Here is a 17,971-nt window from a genome sequence, read left to right on the forward strand (position 1 = left end):
CAAGCGGCACAAGGATACGGTTATCCCGGGCGTGTTGCCGAGTGAGCAAGCGCTAGCGCTAGTAGGCGGCGAACCAAGCGCGCTTGCTACTTCAGGTTGGCTGGAATGGGAACTGCGTGTTTAATATGTATATATTTAATAAACGGTTGATAATATGCGGATGAGGGTGGCCACAGGCCAAGTGCGCTTAGGCTGGCATAACGACGACAACGACGACGACGACACGTTTGTCGCGCGCGCGTCGCATGGTGGCGTCTCCATGAGGCAATACCAACGACTACTACGTCGACGACAAAAGATGAATGTATGTCTGCCGATTTTGTTCCCCGGTTTCCCATCTTTCGCTCTCTCTCTGTCTCGGATACGCGCCGGCTGTGTCCCCAAGCAGGAGGTGTAGGAGTAGGCTGAACGGACGGCCAGACGAACGGATGGATGGATGGATGGTAGACCAAACAAATGGCTTCACGCGTCGCGCTACTAGTGAACGGAAACGCGTTCCGCAGGTTTCGGTGGAGAAAGGAAACTGCAGACACAGACACACACACACATACACACCTACCTACATAAAAGCCATGCCATGCTAGACATGAAGGGGATGAGAACGACCAGACCAGACAACAGAAGTTGGGGGGACGAAACGCAGGATAATAAAATTTGATGCCGCACACCGATTCTTTGCCGCGCGCCGGAGTCAGTCATTGTGCGAGTTTATGTTTTGCTGGCGGGCGAATTCCTGCCCGCTGCTCCCTCCCTCGGGGGGATCCGATTCCGGGGCTCAGCATGCCAGTCTGCAGCATCCTGGAGCTGGAGGTCTTTTTTCGGTTTTTTTTTATATTAATTTCTTTATTTCACAGCGAGACTCCCCGTCGTCTGCCCTGTCGTGTTGTGGTTTGTGTGGACTGTGGGGAGCGCCAGGCGTCGCTTAATTCATTTTTGCTATAATTTTTGCGACAGTTTGTAAGGTTATTGTTGCACATGGCATGTTATTTAGCCGTGCGGGCCCGCCCGAGGATGGTGGGCGGTCGATGCATCTGATCCGTGCGCGACAGAACGACCGGGGCCCTTCCCCGGTTCCTCGGTCCCGTGTACCTTTTGATACCAATTATCTGATTGATGTGTGTGTGTGTGTGTGTGTGTGTATGTATGTATGAGTGTGTATTTTGGAAGCGAGGAAGCTAGGTGAGGTGGCCACGGTGGGTTCTTTGTTCCGGTCCGGAGCATACCCTCTTTTTGGGGGGCCGGTTGGAATTGGCGGGTGGTTTGGCAGTTTTGAACGGTGTTTAGTGCAGGCCTAGCGCTAGCGTGCAGCAGGCCATGACTGACGCCGGTATGGATGGATGAATGGTTGGTGTGAACGACGGTGTGCACATTGTTCTAGCAAGCCGCTTCATCTTAGTTAACATATGCATATAGTTACTATACCAGTACTTCCCTCTATGGTTGTTAATAGCAACAACAGAGCCTGCCTGGTTCGCCGCTGCCATCGGCCACCAGGTTGGTTGTCTAATGCAGGATGCAACTCGCATGTCCCTAGGTCGGTCCTAACCGATTGGGAACTGTTGTAATAGCGTTACGGAACGTGCAGTCGGTGTACGCTGTGTGGGTAGACTTGTCGATCCAGATCCAACGATATCGACGAGAAATGATTGATTTAATAATTCATACTTCGAGAACATTCTGCTCCTGCTTTTATGGGATCTTCACGATTCGCCCACCTTTTCATCGATCTGTCTCTTACGTCTGTCGCCGTCGCTTCTTGGTCTGATGTAAGGTTATTGATCGAAAGCAATTATTCAAATTAGCAAATTTGAATTCGACATCCAGAGTCATAAAATCAGTGAATGGGAACCATTAAAACCGGTCCCAGTGGGGCACCTGTCGTGCGTTGTCGATGTCGAGCTTCTAGCTAGACACACTCCGCATATACCCCAGGGATCGCACACTCCTTATCCGGTGACATTCGGTTTTGGGTTACGACATAACGGCTGATTGCTGCAAACGGTCTAGCATCTGTTTTAACAGACAAAACACGCTGACCATTACATCTGCTCGCAACATCATGCTCTCGCTTGTACCCGTCTGCTGATCTGCTGAAGCTCAATTCGAAGTCAATTAAATGGACTTTCGCGCACTCGCGTAATGCCAAGCCATCTCCATCGGGACAGCTCTACCTACCTTCCTACGCCCCGTAGGATTTATGACACTCGGCGTTCTTCTGCCTATTTTGGGAAAGGCATACCTTCTTATATGCAGTGTGCATCGCGCCACTCGTGTGGATTGATCGCGACGGCATTGCGCCGTTGGTCACCAATAAATAATTCACAAGTGACTCGATGGCACCTTGGACCATCGAAATCGAAATCGAAATGCGAAAAAAAAACAAGCAAGACCTCGGCCTTTGTGTGTGTGTGTGTGTGTGTAGGTCGAGGGTTTTGTCTCGTAAGTAAATAAATAAAAATATGAAGAAGATTTATGGAACTCAATTTGTCGTTTAGCGGACGCGCGCCAACGTGCTCGCGAGAGTACGCTTCTGTCAGCTACCTACTCCCTTTTTTACTTCGAACAATCCGAAGGCCAAGCGCAGAATAATTTCACGCCTTTTTCATGCCTATCGTCTCCCCTTTCGCTGTCACCAACTGCCAGTGCCCGCGCGGGGCAGTCCAATGTCGCGAATGTTTTCAGATGAGCAGCAGCAGCAGCAGCAGCTTTGCCAAGCCACGTGCGCTGGTTGGTTGTTCTTCTCCGTTGTTCCTATGCCTTCTTTTTAGCAAGCTCGCTCTTGAGAGCCTGTCACCAAACCGAAGTAGTGGCGTGTGGCCGAGGACAGCAGCAGCAGCAGCAGCAGCAGCAACAGAGAGCAGCCAAAGCAACAAAATACACAAAAAAACAATAATGAAAAAAGAGAAGCGAATACGATTAATGTGCCCGAAAATGTTGTGCAAAGCGTACCTACCCAGCAACAATAAAGGGCAAATAAATTTCCAGCTCATAATTAACCTGACAACGCGCACGGCCCGGCCCGGCCCGGCACCCAGCTCCTTTGGTGGACTCCTGCTGCTGCTGCTGGTCTGGCTGTGCTCCGGTTTCTGGGGTCCAGCCACGGGTTTTTTTTGCGCTTTCCGGTGTCGGTTTTGAGACCGTCCGCTGGTAAGATATGCGGTGCCAGGCCGGGCACCCAGCTTGGTGGCACCGAACGAACGAACCGATGGTGGAGGGCGTGCGCACCGAGTGCAGACGGGCATGTAATCAACCTCTCCGGAGATTGTTTGCTTAAATCATATTTCTTTCAACCTCCCCGCGGGCCCCGGGAGAGACTTCGCTTTTCAGCGCCGCCGCCGCCATTGCACCGAATTGAATGCAAATGCCATTTGGTGGTTGGCATTTTGGGTCTTCAGCGTGGCCAACGTTTGTGGGTGGAACTGTCGGGTGGGTGCATCAACTATTTATGGATTGCCGTTCGCATCCTTCTCACATGCGTCTTCTCTTGCGTGTGCCTTGTGTGCCCGTCAAGAAAAGAAAGAAAGAAAAAAAAGTGAAGGAAATTAATCCACTGCAATGCATCCCCTGGAGACAGATTGTGGAGTGGCCGAGGTCAGAGGCCCCGAGTCTGAAGCGCTGTGGTCTCGATAGTGGTCTCGAGCTCCGGAATCTGGATCAATGCTTCGTGAGATGTAACGATGCGTTCACACTCCTCCTGCCTTTGCCACTCGACTCTTTCTAATTTGCTCGCATCATAAAGTGCTGACCACCGGTAGTCTTATAGCTTGCACACGTGCGAGCATAATGTTCCACGGTGTCCGCGGTGCCCGGTAGCGAGAGGGTTCGCGACCAGCGATAGTGTTTTTGGTGTTTTTCATTTGCTCCACGCACCCGTGGTAGCAACATCCCCGTTACATACATTCACCTTCGGTTTTATGGTTCCTTCTCGGTTGGATCGGTGAGGGTGGTCTTGTGGGTGGGGGTGTGGCTTCTCGGCTCGCATTTCAAAATCGCATCTTCAGCGATTCCATTCATAAAAAGATGCCCTCCCCTGCCCACCTTCCTCCGATGCTAACGTTTTTCGGGGACTGGGCGGTTGACCACCGTTTGGTGGTGGTGGTGGGCTCTTCATTAATGGTTTCTACTAGAATGCGGCGAGCAACGCGCGCCTCGCGACCGCAGTGCTTAGCGGTTACTTGGCAGATCTGGTGAACGGAGCATTAGCGGGGTTCCCAAGCCGGCTACTGTGACTGCCAAGCCGCTGATGCGTACTGATTCCCACTCGACAGAGAGAGCGAAAGAGAGAGCGAGAGAGAGAGAGAGAGAAAGGAAGATCGGTTCCGGAGATGGTCCGAGTGCCGGTGCTGCCCAAATGAAATGTACATAAATTAGCACATATTTTATCTGGATTACCTATTAGAGAGGTTCAACCGTTCTCTCTCCCTCTCCCTCTCTCTCTCTTGTTGCGGGGCGTCGCTTTTGCTTTTGTTCCGTCTTTGGCTGCTGCTTCGCTTTCCGTTTTCGGTGGGGAGGTTGGATTCGCTTCTTACTTCCGTCAATGCGCCCCCGGAGTCAATGAAATCTGCAAGCAAAAGACGCAGGAAATGGCGCACAGCACTCTTGTCGTTTGTCCGGGGTGACCGGTGCTCCGGATCACGCAGAACCGCCAGCTAGCAGCTAGCTAGCAGCAATGGTGGGCATCCGATTGAAAGGTTCTCAATCTGTTTTTCCTTTTATCTTCCTTCTTGGCTTTGGCGTTGGCAATGCTGTTGCTGCTGCTGCTGCTGCTGTGGACTGGACAGTGCATCGCGAGGGAAGGAGTGGCGCGAGCATAGATGATCGGTGGAAGTAGATATCACCGGAAATTACCTGACTTAATGTTCCGTAGCCTGCGAGAGCCGCCCGTTGGTTTGGAAGTTAGGCTGCTGGAGGAGGAGGAGGTCGCTCCTGTCATGAAGCGTAAAATTTAAGCAAAAAGCGCCACCCGATCGCCGGCGATCTTTTTCCGCTGCTCCCTCCCTCGGACCATCACCACCGATGGGCGGTAACCTAAACACGCACAACAACCGCCAGAGCGCCAGAGAGACAGACAGAGAGAGGGGATCTTGCACGTTTTTTTTTTGTGTGTGATATGACCGTGCCCCGCCCCGCAGAACGGTTCGCGATTGGTTTTTTCCAGCTAAAAACACATGTAGCCTTTAGTGTACGGATAATCCTCCCCCCTCCGCTTCCGCTTCCAGCTCACATTTCGAAAATGAAAATTAAAAAACGAAAATCGAGAAATGACTCAATGATCGCGACCGCCGCGCGCGCGTACACACTCGGCGAGATCGGGATAATTGGAATTCTATGTTCTCTAATCAGATAGGAATGGGAATGGGCAGATTAAAACGATTTTTCTCCGTATAATTAGTGCTAATGATGATGATCATCATGATCGTGATGATGATGGCCAGTGACTGATTTTTTTTTGATTCGAGAGGAGGGAGCGAGTTGGTTCGTTTTCAATTGGGATCCATTTTGTTTCAATTCAACGCTACCCGTGGGGTGTCGTGGTTGGAGTGTTTTTTTTCCAGGGTTTGTTTTTTTTCGCCAGAAGCTTCTAAGTTGTTCTAATCGTGTTCTTTGGAACACATGCAAGCAGTTCACCTACGAGGGGAATGAACTCAAGCCGTTAAGCGTTGGGTCAACTTGCGTTGAAAACTGGAAAACGGAATAGGTTGGATTCGTGATGAGCTGGAGAGTAAACTCGATAAGGATTTAAAAAATTATTTTGTTGAAAACCTTTAATCAACTTTAAACTGATATTTCCAGGTATTACAGCATGATCTTATTCTAGCGCTCGACTCTATTGCTCTAGATTCGCGGATGTAATGTCGGGATGTATCGTTCCGAATCTGCATCTTTCGGCAAAAGGGGCCCGGTCGCCTTAGAGTATCTCACTGAATCTCGTAGCACTTTTTGAAGTTCGCCTACAATGTTGAATCTCATTCTAATTGTAGGTAATGCTGGAGTACCTGGGGTTTTCGTGAAGAAGTTTGGATTGACCTATCCGATCTGAGGTTTTTTCGGAATGATTCGGTCCTTTTTCATCGCTCTTTATAGCGGTGTCATTATTCTTCATAGTAGAGCTCTTGATCGTAATTCCTTAATGTTGTATGATTGTACATTTTTGTCCCGACTAAGTCAGGTGCGCATCTGCGTTGATCGCTTTTCTTCAAAGCTGTATGGTAATATGGTTTAGTATCGCAAGAGAGTACTCTGCTGCAGACTCACCTGAATTTTCAGAATAATGCGTTTAAAATACCCTATTGTCTGTTAATTTATAGGGAAAACCACATGCACACTCGTTGAGGTGAACCAGAAGACTCATCTGCTGTATGTATCGCATTACTAACGAACGCATAGGTAACTATGTCTTGTTGGTAACTAGTGTAGTGTTACCCATAGCTACCATTGCTTACCAATATAATCCTTTAAAACCCTTTAAAACCTTTGGAGTTTCGTTGATAAGCAAATAAGGGCATGTTTTGCTCCAGGGCCATCGGCCTCTTCTTCCAAGCCACAAAAATATATTTAGAACAAAAAGATTGAATTATCTAATGCTATGCCCCTCCGTATATCTTCTATAGAAGACATTTAAAAAACATATAAAATTGAAAAGGTTTTGCGAACAACACAAATTTGAATCTATTCTGGAACTAAATAATGCCTATGCGATTAATTCTCCAGTAGAGATCGATCATAGAATGGCACGCATATGTTCCTATTCTTTCAGCCACCGAGCTGCCTATTGTCTCACTTCCTGTCTTAGGCCTTTTCGTCGTTTCGCTACCGGTCTTGTTTATTGTAGGTTGTTTTTTTGTTTTCACAGAAGAAATGTTCTAAACTCACTCTAGCCCATCCTGTTTTACGATGTGCGCTGTAAAAAATGATAAACCGCTCTTAACACACCATCCTCACACTTTATACCTCGGGTTCACGGTTCGCGGTCATCGTCGTCGTCGTCGTCGTCGTCTTTTCACCTGATCCGTCAATCGCAAGTGACCCTATCGGGTAGTCGATGATTATCATTAACACCAGCCTGGGGCTGAGCCCCCGATTACATGTTGTCCGATAGCATGTTATTAGGTAGCGCATTGGTACAGTCCACGTTGGTTGGTGCTTTACTGTGGCTCTGTGCTTTCTGGTTGAGATGTATTGCCAACCAGCAGAAGGAAAAGGAGCAGCAGCAGTCGAAGCCCTGCTAAAAAAAAACAAATAACCGGGCAAGCTCTGAGGGCTACCACACCCCACCCTGCCGTCCTATTTGAATCTAGATGATAAGGATCTCCGCCGGTGTAACTGCCAGCGCAGCACCGGACCGAACGAACTCACCGTACGCGCTGCGCCCAGGTCGAGCAGGTTTTATGGGATGCAATTAACAAAATATATTGAATCAGATATATTAACAACAATAAAAGGCAAGCACTGGAAAGCGACACACACACACACACACCAAGGGGTTCAAAATGAAATGTGGGATTCATTTGCCCTCCCGGCTCTCGCTGTTTGAGGCCACCGTTTTTTTTTTGTTTTCGGATCCCTTTTCTGCCGTTTTCCCGAAACACCGAATTCGAATGAGCACATTGTGGCTGCAGACTGAAGACGATCACGTCTCCCAGGGGTCGTGCAAGCTCGTTGCACACGTTAGAGTGTGTGAGAGAGAGAGGAGCCAAGTGGAGCGCAGGTCTTTGGCACCTTTCAGGTCGGATCATCGGAGCTAAAGATGATGGAACCGAGATAACGGTGCGGTTGTGGATTTTTGGTGGCCACTTTTGTCGAAGCGCGCTGTGATGGTTGAGACACTTAGCAGGCGGCGGGCAGTAAGACAGTAGCCGGCACTGGCTGCATGCAAACGTGCCATCCACCGGGCGACACCGGTGACCGCGATCACCCCGGCAACCCCGGCCAACCTCAACGGTTGGAGTCAGTGAAAAACCATAATTTAATGCAAATTAAAGGGTGTCATCGTCTGCGTCGCCAACGTCGTCGCCTTACAACGTTGGCCCCGTGGCGTTCACGGCCAGCGTGTGTTTGTGTCTGTGTATGTGTGTGTGAGAGAGAGAGAATAAACTTAAAAAAATTAACAAAAATAAAAATAAATAATTATTGTTGGTCCCCCTAAAAACCTAAAGCAACGAAGAAAAAAACAATAAATAATGACGAAATGGAAACGCACACGCCGCCCATCACAACCACCAACCACTATCATCATCAGCTCAGCTCCCTTCCCACCGCCTGATGATGTGTCTTTTCGCTTCGGTTTTTTTTTTGTTGGTTCCGTTTTTTAGCTTTTGCTAATTATAGCAGCTAGTTTATTTGTTTACACTCTTGTTTGTATGATCACTATCATGCGCCCGCTGGCCCGGCCCGGCTGCCTCCTCCCCTGTACCTCTTTTGTACGATCACGGCATTCACCTCCGTGGTGCATCGTCCCTCCCGCGACCGGTGAAGCTCTATTAATGGGCATTTCATAAGCCCGAGACATAAACGATTGTGCGCGCGAGAGACTCATTGCGTGGACACGACGCGATGCGCCCTATGCCCAGCTCCAAGGGACCACAATGTCGTCCGTCGAATTAAGGTGCTTGTAATGAGGATTTGTTTTCTGCATTTTTTGTCGGTTATGGTGTGCGCGCGCGCGCGCGGGAGGGGGGACTGCTAATTTGTTCTCACATTCACCACATGGTCCTGCATGGCGAACACATGTTTTGCCATTCGCTATTAATATGTTGCGTTATCGTACTCGAGATGATCGGTGATAAACAATGGTGGTGCCAAGATGGATGGATGTGTGATCGTAAATGACAAATTAAAGCAGTGGCAAGGATGTAGGTAAGGATGAGAAGCAAAAGGACACGACGTGACGAAGGATAGGACATTGTTGGAGTAGCTGACGATCATCGTCCAAACAAAACATGTGTTTCTGAGGAGCTCACAGGCCCAGTTTCACGTACCACCTTCGAGGTTGGCTTCACATTTATGCTAATAGCAAATACTGTATACATTATGCTAAACGATCGAAACCACACGGAACACACACACACACAGTCATGGATTACGCATATAACAGCGGACAGCAGCAGAAACACCCACCGTGGCCTCAGCTGTGCTTCCGTTCTGTGTGCTTTAATGTGCAAATTGTCTTATTCTACTTACTTCGGCCATCAACGTGCCCGAACCGAAAACCAACCACCCGCTAACCCTATTCCCCCGTTTGCCTTCATTTTCATTGCAGGAGAAAAATTCGTTCCTCAATTACAACGTCTCCTGCATACTGACCCTGCCACCGTACCAGCGAAAGGGCTACGGCCGGTTGCTGATCGACTTCAGTAAGTACACTCTAGATAGCTAGCTATAGCTAGCTCCCGGTGGCTAGCTTCTGCTCTCGTTATAACTCGTTTACGAAGGGTGTACCCCCTAGCACGTGCTGTCAGCGCGACCAGGCGACGACCGCGAACATTTGCGGCAGCGTCGATAGCGAGTTTGATTAGAGCACGGGGCGGGGGGAGCACGTTTTTGGAAAGGGGAGTGTGCCCGCGCAATTTACATACTTTCGCCATTTGCCATTTACCCCGGACACCCGCTTTGGGGGAGGGTGCGCGCAGAAACCATACGGTGCCGCCGACATCGCCTCCCCCTCCCCCCCCCTCCCTCGGGATGGCTGATTGTCATATTTGCGATCTCGTGAGTGCGATAAGATATCAACGAATTAAATGCCGAGAGGAGGGGAGGAGGGGTGGTAGAGGGTGTGGTAGAAGGAAAGGTGAAGGACCCCTGGAGATTGACCGTACAGTGGACGAGAAATGGCCGAAAAGGATATCCGAATCGAGGATTGCCTTATATTAGCTTAAGGCAGGGGCTTAGGTTCCTATAAAGTTTGTTTAAATTACACACATTTTTTATATTTATCCACGAATCAGCTCGTTTCAACAGTATTGTGTGAAATTATTGATTCAATCGCAGTAACCCTGATAAAATTATTGATTTTTGAAAAAAAGGCGAAAAACTAAAGATCGCTTTAAAGACTAAAGGACCTTTTTAAATTTTAATTTTTTTTCTGCACACTATTTGCCAGGTATTTCTGCCGGGTTTTTCTAAAGCTTGTTTATACTTCTTTCAAACTAATTATGTAAAACTCATTTCATTGAGCAAAATTGTAAAAACACATTTGCAAATATTCCTTAAACTTCGACCAACTATTCTTGAAAAGATGTAGTTTAAAATGATTTCGTCCTCCAAACCAGTCCTTAACCTTAACGGTTACAAGAATGAAGATCTTTGGTTCGTATGAGTTGCTTGATGGTCCCCGAACTGGCCACCGGGAGTCCACTATTTGTCCCCGATTATCCTTGCTGGCAGCTGGCGCAGCTGTTTGGATTTTGTGTATTTTTTTAAATTTTAACACAAAACAACAAACACACCCCAAGTAAGTATGCCAAAAGCTGGAGCGCAGGAAGAGGGACCATATGGAGGTTTCGGTTTTTGAGATGTCGTGAGCCGGGAAGAGAGGTCAGAGGGGGGGGGGGAGGGTTCGTGTTGTTGTAGTAGATGTGTTTTATGGCGAGCCCCGTTTTGCTTGCGTACACACCACCAGCCATACCTCGAAGGTCATGCACGTGACGTGGTATAGCATGAGTCACTGAGGGTTTCAGGTTCAGGGTTCAGCGTCACAGAAGTCACTTTTGGAGGGAACACCAAACACAACTAGTGGACGCGGTTGATCTTTTTCTCGTTGATCTTCTAGAAGAACCAGTGTGCCTATCTCTGCTTGTAGAGATTTAAATCCCATATCGCGCGTGCCCGTTCGGTTCGTTAACCCAAAGAGCCCAGCGAACAAGTACGCCGTTCTTACGAACGTCTCGGTCTGTCTGAGCGCTTGCACGGACCACCTAAGTGGGCTTAAGAGTTGAGCGAAAAATGCAATCATATGCGTCCACAAGCAGACTGGCTGCTGTCGGCACACTGGTTAGACGTCAGAAACGGACGTACCTCGGCGAAGATGCTCGGAAGCAGCGCTTCACTTCCCTGCCTCTTCCTTCTAGCTAGTTCCGTTTGCATGCACCTGATTGCGTGATTGCGAGTAGCCACTGGCCACCGCGCGGCCAGGCCCTCGAACTCTTCAATGTTTAATGATTTACCGGCGTGGCGCTTGTGGCGCTCTGTGTCTGGTGGTCGATGGTAGAGCCTCTTTGGAGGTCCCTCGCGGTGTCTTACCGCGTCTTGAGCGCTCGTTCTGTAAAGAAGCAAAAGTGAGTACGACTCCGATGGTGCACGCGATTCTTTCACGCGAACACGACGACGCCGACGATGGCTGGTGGTGAGGAGCAGTTGAGAGCAGTCGACTCCGTGAGTAGTAATTGCACAAATCCATTCAATCGAAACCATCCCGGCATGAGTCTGGACCACGGACGTGCGCACACCAGACACACAATTACAGTTGTGTAATCCGCATCCGTAGTCTGTGTTCTGCGTGCGTCTGGTCTGGTGTTGCACTGTTGCTGCAGAAGGAGAAGAAGAACAAGCAGTTGCCGGTTGATGACGGAATGGAACACCAAGGCTACTGGGATCGGGTTCCAAAATTGATTTCGATATCGCGTTTCGATTGCCCGTTTCACGACCACACACACACCACTCACGGTCCGCGTCGTGATGGCAACGACCGTTAATGTGTCTTTTGGAACAGGATCCTCCCTATGGCCACCCTTCTCGCCACCGAATCACGCATCATTCGTATGTGCTTGGCGTGTGTTTGGCGCGATGAGTTTCTTTTGAACTGTTTGTTCCCTCGACGCGCAAGGGGGGGGCGCACCGCGCGTGCGGTCACTTGGTTGTCGATAAACAGAACCATAAAGAGGCCATTTGCACCGCGACGGATCGCGCGGATCATCAACACAACATCCAAAACAACATCGTTGAACGCCTGGTAGAAAGAGGTAACCGAGATTGGACTTCGAAACGCCGCGTCATTGGCCTCCGAAGCAGCGGGTTCGGTGCAATTGTCTTGGTACACGGATGGCGCTTTCGCTTCATTCATGCTGATGCGCACTGATACAACAGAGAAAGAGGCAGAGAGAGAGGGAGAGGAACACATCAAGAAACAAACATTGGAAATCACATACATTCCCTAACCGCCGTCTTCGTCGTTGTCGTCATCGTCATCATCGTCATCTGGGTCGTGTAAGGCGTTGGTGTTGCAGATGTCGTTCACCTGAGCGAAATCTATATAGAGAGGGAGAGCGCGCATGACGGTGCTGTGTTCCAAATTGGAGGTGGTAGGTAAGTGGAAGTCACACCGGAAGACACTCATCAGTCCAGTTTATCTTCCAGCACCCCCTCCCGAGAGTGTAAATTGAATCACGGGACCTGCCCCAACAGATTTTGTGCCCGGAAAGGGATCGATCGAGCCACCGTCGCGCTAGCACCAGCAAAGTGTCAGTGCACGCGCCCAGCAGCATACAGAGGTCACGGAGCGTTAATACGATAAAAGGGACAGATGCCGTCGTTGATTGGTTAATCTAGCCAAGTGCTGCCCAGCAGGTCCCTCGGGATTCCGTTTTCCAATCATTTAATACACGCTTCGGACACGTTATGCGGCTAAAGGCGAGGTCCTCTTTAGCTATTTATCTGTAATCGAAACGTGTTACCTACACTGGTGGAATGGGACAGAAATTATGCTATCGCAAGCATGGAAGAAGGGCGTGAGAGCCCAAAATTGCATTGTAATTTAGCCGCGGATAGTTGTGCGCATAGCGGGGTGACCCGGGAATCGGTGGTTGTCAAGTCGTAAGATCGTAATGGATGATAAACACATACCTTCGGCGCAAATTGGTCCCGGGCGCGTGGATCCTTCTTCCGCGAATGAGACTCCTTGTGACTGCACGTTACGAAAATCATTATCCGCACCGCGAGTGCGCGACGACGTCGATTGCAACGCAAATCAACATTCCACAACGGAGCGTATCAGCGCGGTTACACATTATTACCGGGATCGTCTTCGTCGTCGTCGTCGTCGTCGCCGTCGAACCAAATGGTATCATCTTGCTGCTGGTGCTGTTGCTGGCCGCGGGTGGAATGCATGGATTGCAATCCGAAGAAGCAATTTCACGTTAATATAGGTCAGCTACCAGGCAGTAGAGGTGGATGGGTGCAAACCGTCGACGTCGTCGTCGTCACGGCATTCACTTCATCTCATTCTTGACGTCCAAACCATTCTAATGATCGTCGTCGTCGTCGTCGTCGTCGTAGTCGTCATTCGATTGGCGTTCTCGGGCGCGGCCAATCTTGTGGCTTTGTGATGAAGGAAGGGAAGAAGGGCATTGCGCTTGGTTGGCAATGGCGATAATAATGTCAAATTATGCACTGCGCTGCACATTCATCCTCATTAATGTACTTCTCGCTGGTAGCCCCGCACGGCCGCCGCCGCCGCTGGCACACTTCTTGAGTGACATGATGTCCTCCTGGACATCCAAGGATGGGGAGCCATTTCGCTAAGAAGATCCCCGAGAGGCCGCCTCGAGGGAAAGAATGTGTAAATGAAATAGTTATTAAATAACAAACGGAATGAGAAAATAAAAACGGTTGCAAATCGACAGCCCATAAGCCCTTAGGGAGGGGAGAGTTCGACATCTAGTAGAGGGCCCTCTTCGGGAGAGTATAAAGAGAGCAAGGGAGCGCGATCGAGCGAACGGATCGTTGTTGCCATCGGAACTCCGTGGCGCGGGACCAACGATGCGATAGCGTGGCATGGCAAATGATAAATTACTTTCGTTGACATAATTCCGGTTACTCCCCGCGGGGGGTAAATGTGTCACTCACAAATGGTTTTCAAAACGGCAATCGAGACCGATTCGAGGCCATTTAAGGGGGGGACCACAGAGCGCGTTCGTGTGCGTGTGTGTGTCTGTGTGTAATAGGGCATCAAAGCGGCGCAAAAGCATCGCATCCAACATGCGGTGCGTGCATGCGTGGTGCGTGTGCCTAGGCACCTAGAGGTGCCACTGAAGACGAGTCGAGAGAGTTGGGTGACGTCGAGCAGCATAATTATACTCTCATCATCATCGATGAGCAGAATGCCAGAATGCGGCATCACTCGTCACTGCGCCACCATCAGCGCCATTATCTCGTTCCATTTCCTGTAAAACGGTCTGGCGGTCTGCTACCACCGCCACCGCTCTTCACCTGAGGATCACCTGCTACCAGTCACCTTAGTCCGTGTCGCCCTCGGGGAGGAGCCCCGGCTGGTGTATGACACGGATGGTCGAATGGTTGGCCATCACCAACCACCACCACCACCCCTACGCCCTGACGTGGATCCCCTGGTGGTGGTGACAATGTGACAAAGGTGCCAACGAATCGTTGTTCTCCGAGCAGAGAAGAAAGCCTTTTTTATACAGGGTTCCGGACTCTTCCGGCCGTCTTATATCGGGATAGCTGGACGGTTCGTGATTGGCGTGGCCGACCATATCACCGCTGCTCAGATGGTGCGTGTTGAGGCAGGTTTCTCGTAATGGCGGAGAGTTTAAAAGCGCCGCTATTCTCGCTCGCTTCTCGGTGGATCGCGAAGCAGGTGCTCTTCTTCATGGAACAGAATGTCACAATCTTTGTTGCGACTAAGTTGTGATTGCAATGTCGATTAATTAAACCATTGGTCACTCGGTTTTTTTAGAAGCACTTGGATGCTAATTATTAAATACACAAAATGGAATACAAATGGAGCAAAAGCTTAACCCTTAAGCAACGGGCTATTTATTTTACCTTTCAACGAAGCTAACTATCAACAGCTCTCGTGAAACCAATCTAGAAGATGGTGTCGTACTTCCACGTTTTAAATGGCTAGATATGAAAAAGCTGCTCGCATAATTCCGATTTTTTATTATGTTTTTATTCGGTTAACGTTCAATTTCAGCTTCTAAATTAAGAAATATTTATCACACTTCTACGATCGAAATTAAAATGTTTTAAAGCGCGTTACGTTATCAGTCACCGGTTGTGGCTGTGGCAGGATTACCAATGCCTCAAACCACCCGGTAATGATCTCGTCAGCCGTGGCTCAGCGATGGTCAGCACAAGGAGTAATGGGTGGGTTTGATCGTTCCAGCTGCAGCGCTGCTTCCGAGATATCCAAAAGATCATTCATCTCGCGGGTCCATGACGCGTCGCACGCCAAACAGCGGCACGATGCAGCGCTGGCGTTGATCTTGAACGCAACCAGCCTGCAGCATGGCGATGGACGCCGGCGGTGGTGTCAGTCAGGAATTATAATTTATCATCGGCAGCCGCCAGCAGCAGCGCTCCCAGCAGAACAACAAAACTCTGACGGTGGTGGTCCGTGAGATCCCGGTATGTTGTGCGCGAAGCATGCGCGCATTCCTTCGCGCCGCACTAATCGCAAAAGTATGCTTCTGCTTCTGCTGGCCGCTTACAATGTAATGTAATGTTACTTCTCGCCTGCAGTACAGTACAATACAGTAACGTCAGCGAGCAAGCACCGGCGGTCAATTCTTGGCCTGCTGAGGTGGAAAAAGGTGCGATCGGTGGCGCGCTCTGGTGGCAGCGGCGGCCCGGGGTCCGGCTCGTGACTAATTGTAGGGAGGACGCGAGGCCACACCGTCCACACCGTTGTGATCGTTGTTTCGATGTTGCAGTTTTGGGCGGTGGAAATGATGATGATTGATGAGAGATGGGAAATGGACCCCCTTCTGGCCGGGTTCGCGACGCGAAAACTCAATTCACGCCGTTCATCAGCGGAGCGGGGACCATACAGACCACTGGACGGCGTTGTCCAAGTGCCGAAGGGCTCTTTGTTGTTTTCTGGGACCCTGGGTCGTTGGGATGTTGCAGATTAAAACTTGCACATCGGCACACCGTGTGTGTTGTGCCTTGCTTGTGCCCTGTGGCATTGCTGCTGCACACCATCATCATCATCATCTTACCAGCCGCGAAGGTAATGCGATACAATAAAAGTGCAGAACACTTGAAGAAGGAGGAATTTGAGGTGGTAGCAGCGAAGGTGGTGGATACGATAAAGCAGAGCGAGCACAAGAAAGAAAAAAAAGGTATTGTTAATGCAGCTTGATTGCGTGTGCATAAATTCTCAACTACCGTGAAATAAGCTCCCGTCCCCAGTAGTAGTGCAACGCTGCAACATCCGCTAATGACGTCGTTAGTTTAATCTGTTTATTTAAACTGATTATTACTTTTGGTGGCCAGCGGCTGCCAGTGCACCGGTCGTCGTCCTGGCCCTTGGCTTGACCAGGCATGCTGCATTCGTGTAAAGTGTGTGAGTGTGTGTGTGCGCGCGCGAGATCGTTATGTCACTTGGGTGCGTTATTAATGTTTTGGATTCTATTTTGGGGGGAAAAAACCGACATGTTTCTTGCTATCAGTTCCATTAGAGACCATTTGCTGTGCACAAATGAGGCGCGCCGCGCTACTTCTTAAGCATCGCGAGCATCTTAAGAGTATTCAATTACCAATGATCACTCTCCGCGTAATGTGCTGTAATGATACAGTAGTACAATCGCGAATTCCATCATGATTCGTATTAATGTTGGTTCCAGTTCCAGTGGTAAGGGACTTTAAATTGCGCCGCGATTGACACCAACCGCTGGAGGCGCTTACCACCTGCTAATTAGCGATCGCTTCTTAGCATCGTGTCGTAAATAACAATCGGAAAATTGGAACTTTTCAATTGGAAATTGGAACTAGCTGCTCGATTTCTGGACGCTTTTACACGCGCGCGCGCGCGCGTGAGGTGAATGATCGTCGGAATGCCCGGGGGAAAACCTTGCGGTCTCGATGGAGGGCAACATTCCAAAATCTCATCGCCGAGAAGAATTTGAGCGTTCGGTCGGTGAGGAGGTGTTCAGGTGTCGTGGTCAATTGATTTGCTGTGGTTTCGCGGTGCCGAAACTGTTTGGGTCTGTTTGGCTTTCATTTTTCTTGTCCGAGTGCGAGCGCCGTGTACGTTTGTCTTCTTCTGCGGCTTTGCATCTCCGGTGCTTTCGCGGAGTTCCCGGAGCTAACGGTGCTTCTGGCTTTTGCTGTTTCGCGAAAAATCACAGGTGAGTGGCTAGTAGCTGCTGCTGCTGCTGCCGGAGATAATTGATTAAAGAGTAGTTATTTTTAGCTTGATTGGTGGTTGTGTGATGCTTTCTGATGGTGTAGGGAATTCATCACCATCAACAGCAACCAAACAGGAAAAAAAAATCAGCATCAAATTGCTACGAAGCAATCGAAATTCATCTCCTTTGGGATGGCGGGTTAGTGGCGTGGCGTGGCGCTGGATGGAACCATCTGTTGCTTCTGTGCCGTTATGCCGGCAACAACAGCAACAACAATGTGGCACACAACATGCCGGCTAAAAATAGTGGAATTTCTGTTTTCCCGTTTTTGGCGCCTCTGTCTGTTTAAAATGATCGATCGTTTTTAATTTTCGCAACACAAACCGCCACCACCGCTGCTGTTTGTGGTGAGGATATTTTATTGTACCGCTTCAAATTTTTGGCGAAAATGTTTCACCGCGCTAGTGGCCTGGTCGCGTGGTAGTAATACGGTACTTCTCTGCCGGTAAAGCGGGGTGTGGGAACTCTTTTCACTTCACGCGGTTTCATATGCACCTGGTGGTTTGCTGCTCCGAATTAGATGCCAAACGTCGTAGGGATTACTGCAAGCAACAGTAACTAATACTGGGATTGAAGTGACTGGTGTAAGGGACTACTTGATGACTCTTCTGGTTTATCAGATAAAAGGCTCTCATGTTAGAAGCAGCACGGTCTTTTTTCAATTTACATTCTCCAGATTTTGTAATTGTTTTTTTTTAAATTTTTTGACATACTGTGTACCACTTTGTAAGCAAGTGTGGCTAAACGGGTTTAACTTTGATGCCATTGTTTTTTGTAAAGTTTGAAGACTATTTCTTACCATTAACTGTACATACTATTCCCCT

The 17,971-nt window shown here is 49.3% G+C and overlaps 1 protein-coding gene across 2 annotated transcripts in view; it reads left to right on the plus strand.

Moving 5' to 3' along the window:
* The window catches only part of LOC125949823 (histone acetyltransferase KAT7), a 52,833-nt gene that overhangs the window by 8,626 nt on the left and 26,236 nt on the right, over positions 1–17,971 (plus strand). For both annotated transcript variants that reach the window (XM_049677217.1, XM_049677218.1), the window contains exon 4: positions 9,260–9,353. In XM_049677217.1, coding sequence (XP_049533174.1) covers positions 9,260–9,353 — 94 coding nt within the window. The remainder of the gene's footprint in view (positions 1–9,259; positions 9,354–17,971) is intronic.

The sequence above is a fragment of the Anopheles darlingi genome, chromosome 2 (assembly GCF_943734745.1).
Source record: "Anopheles darlingi chromosome 2, idAnoDarlMG_H_01, whole genome shotgun sequence".
Lineage (NCBI taxonomy): Eukaryota > Metazoa > Arthropoda > Insecta > Diptera > Culicidae > Anopheles > Anopheles darlingi.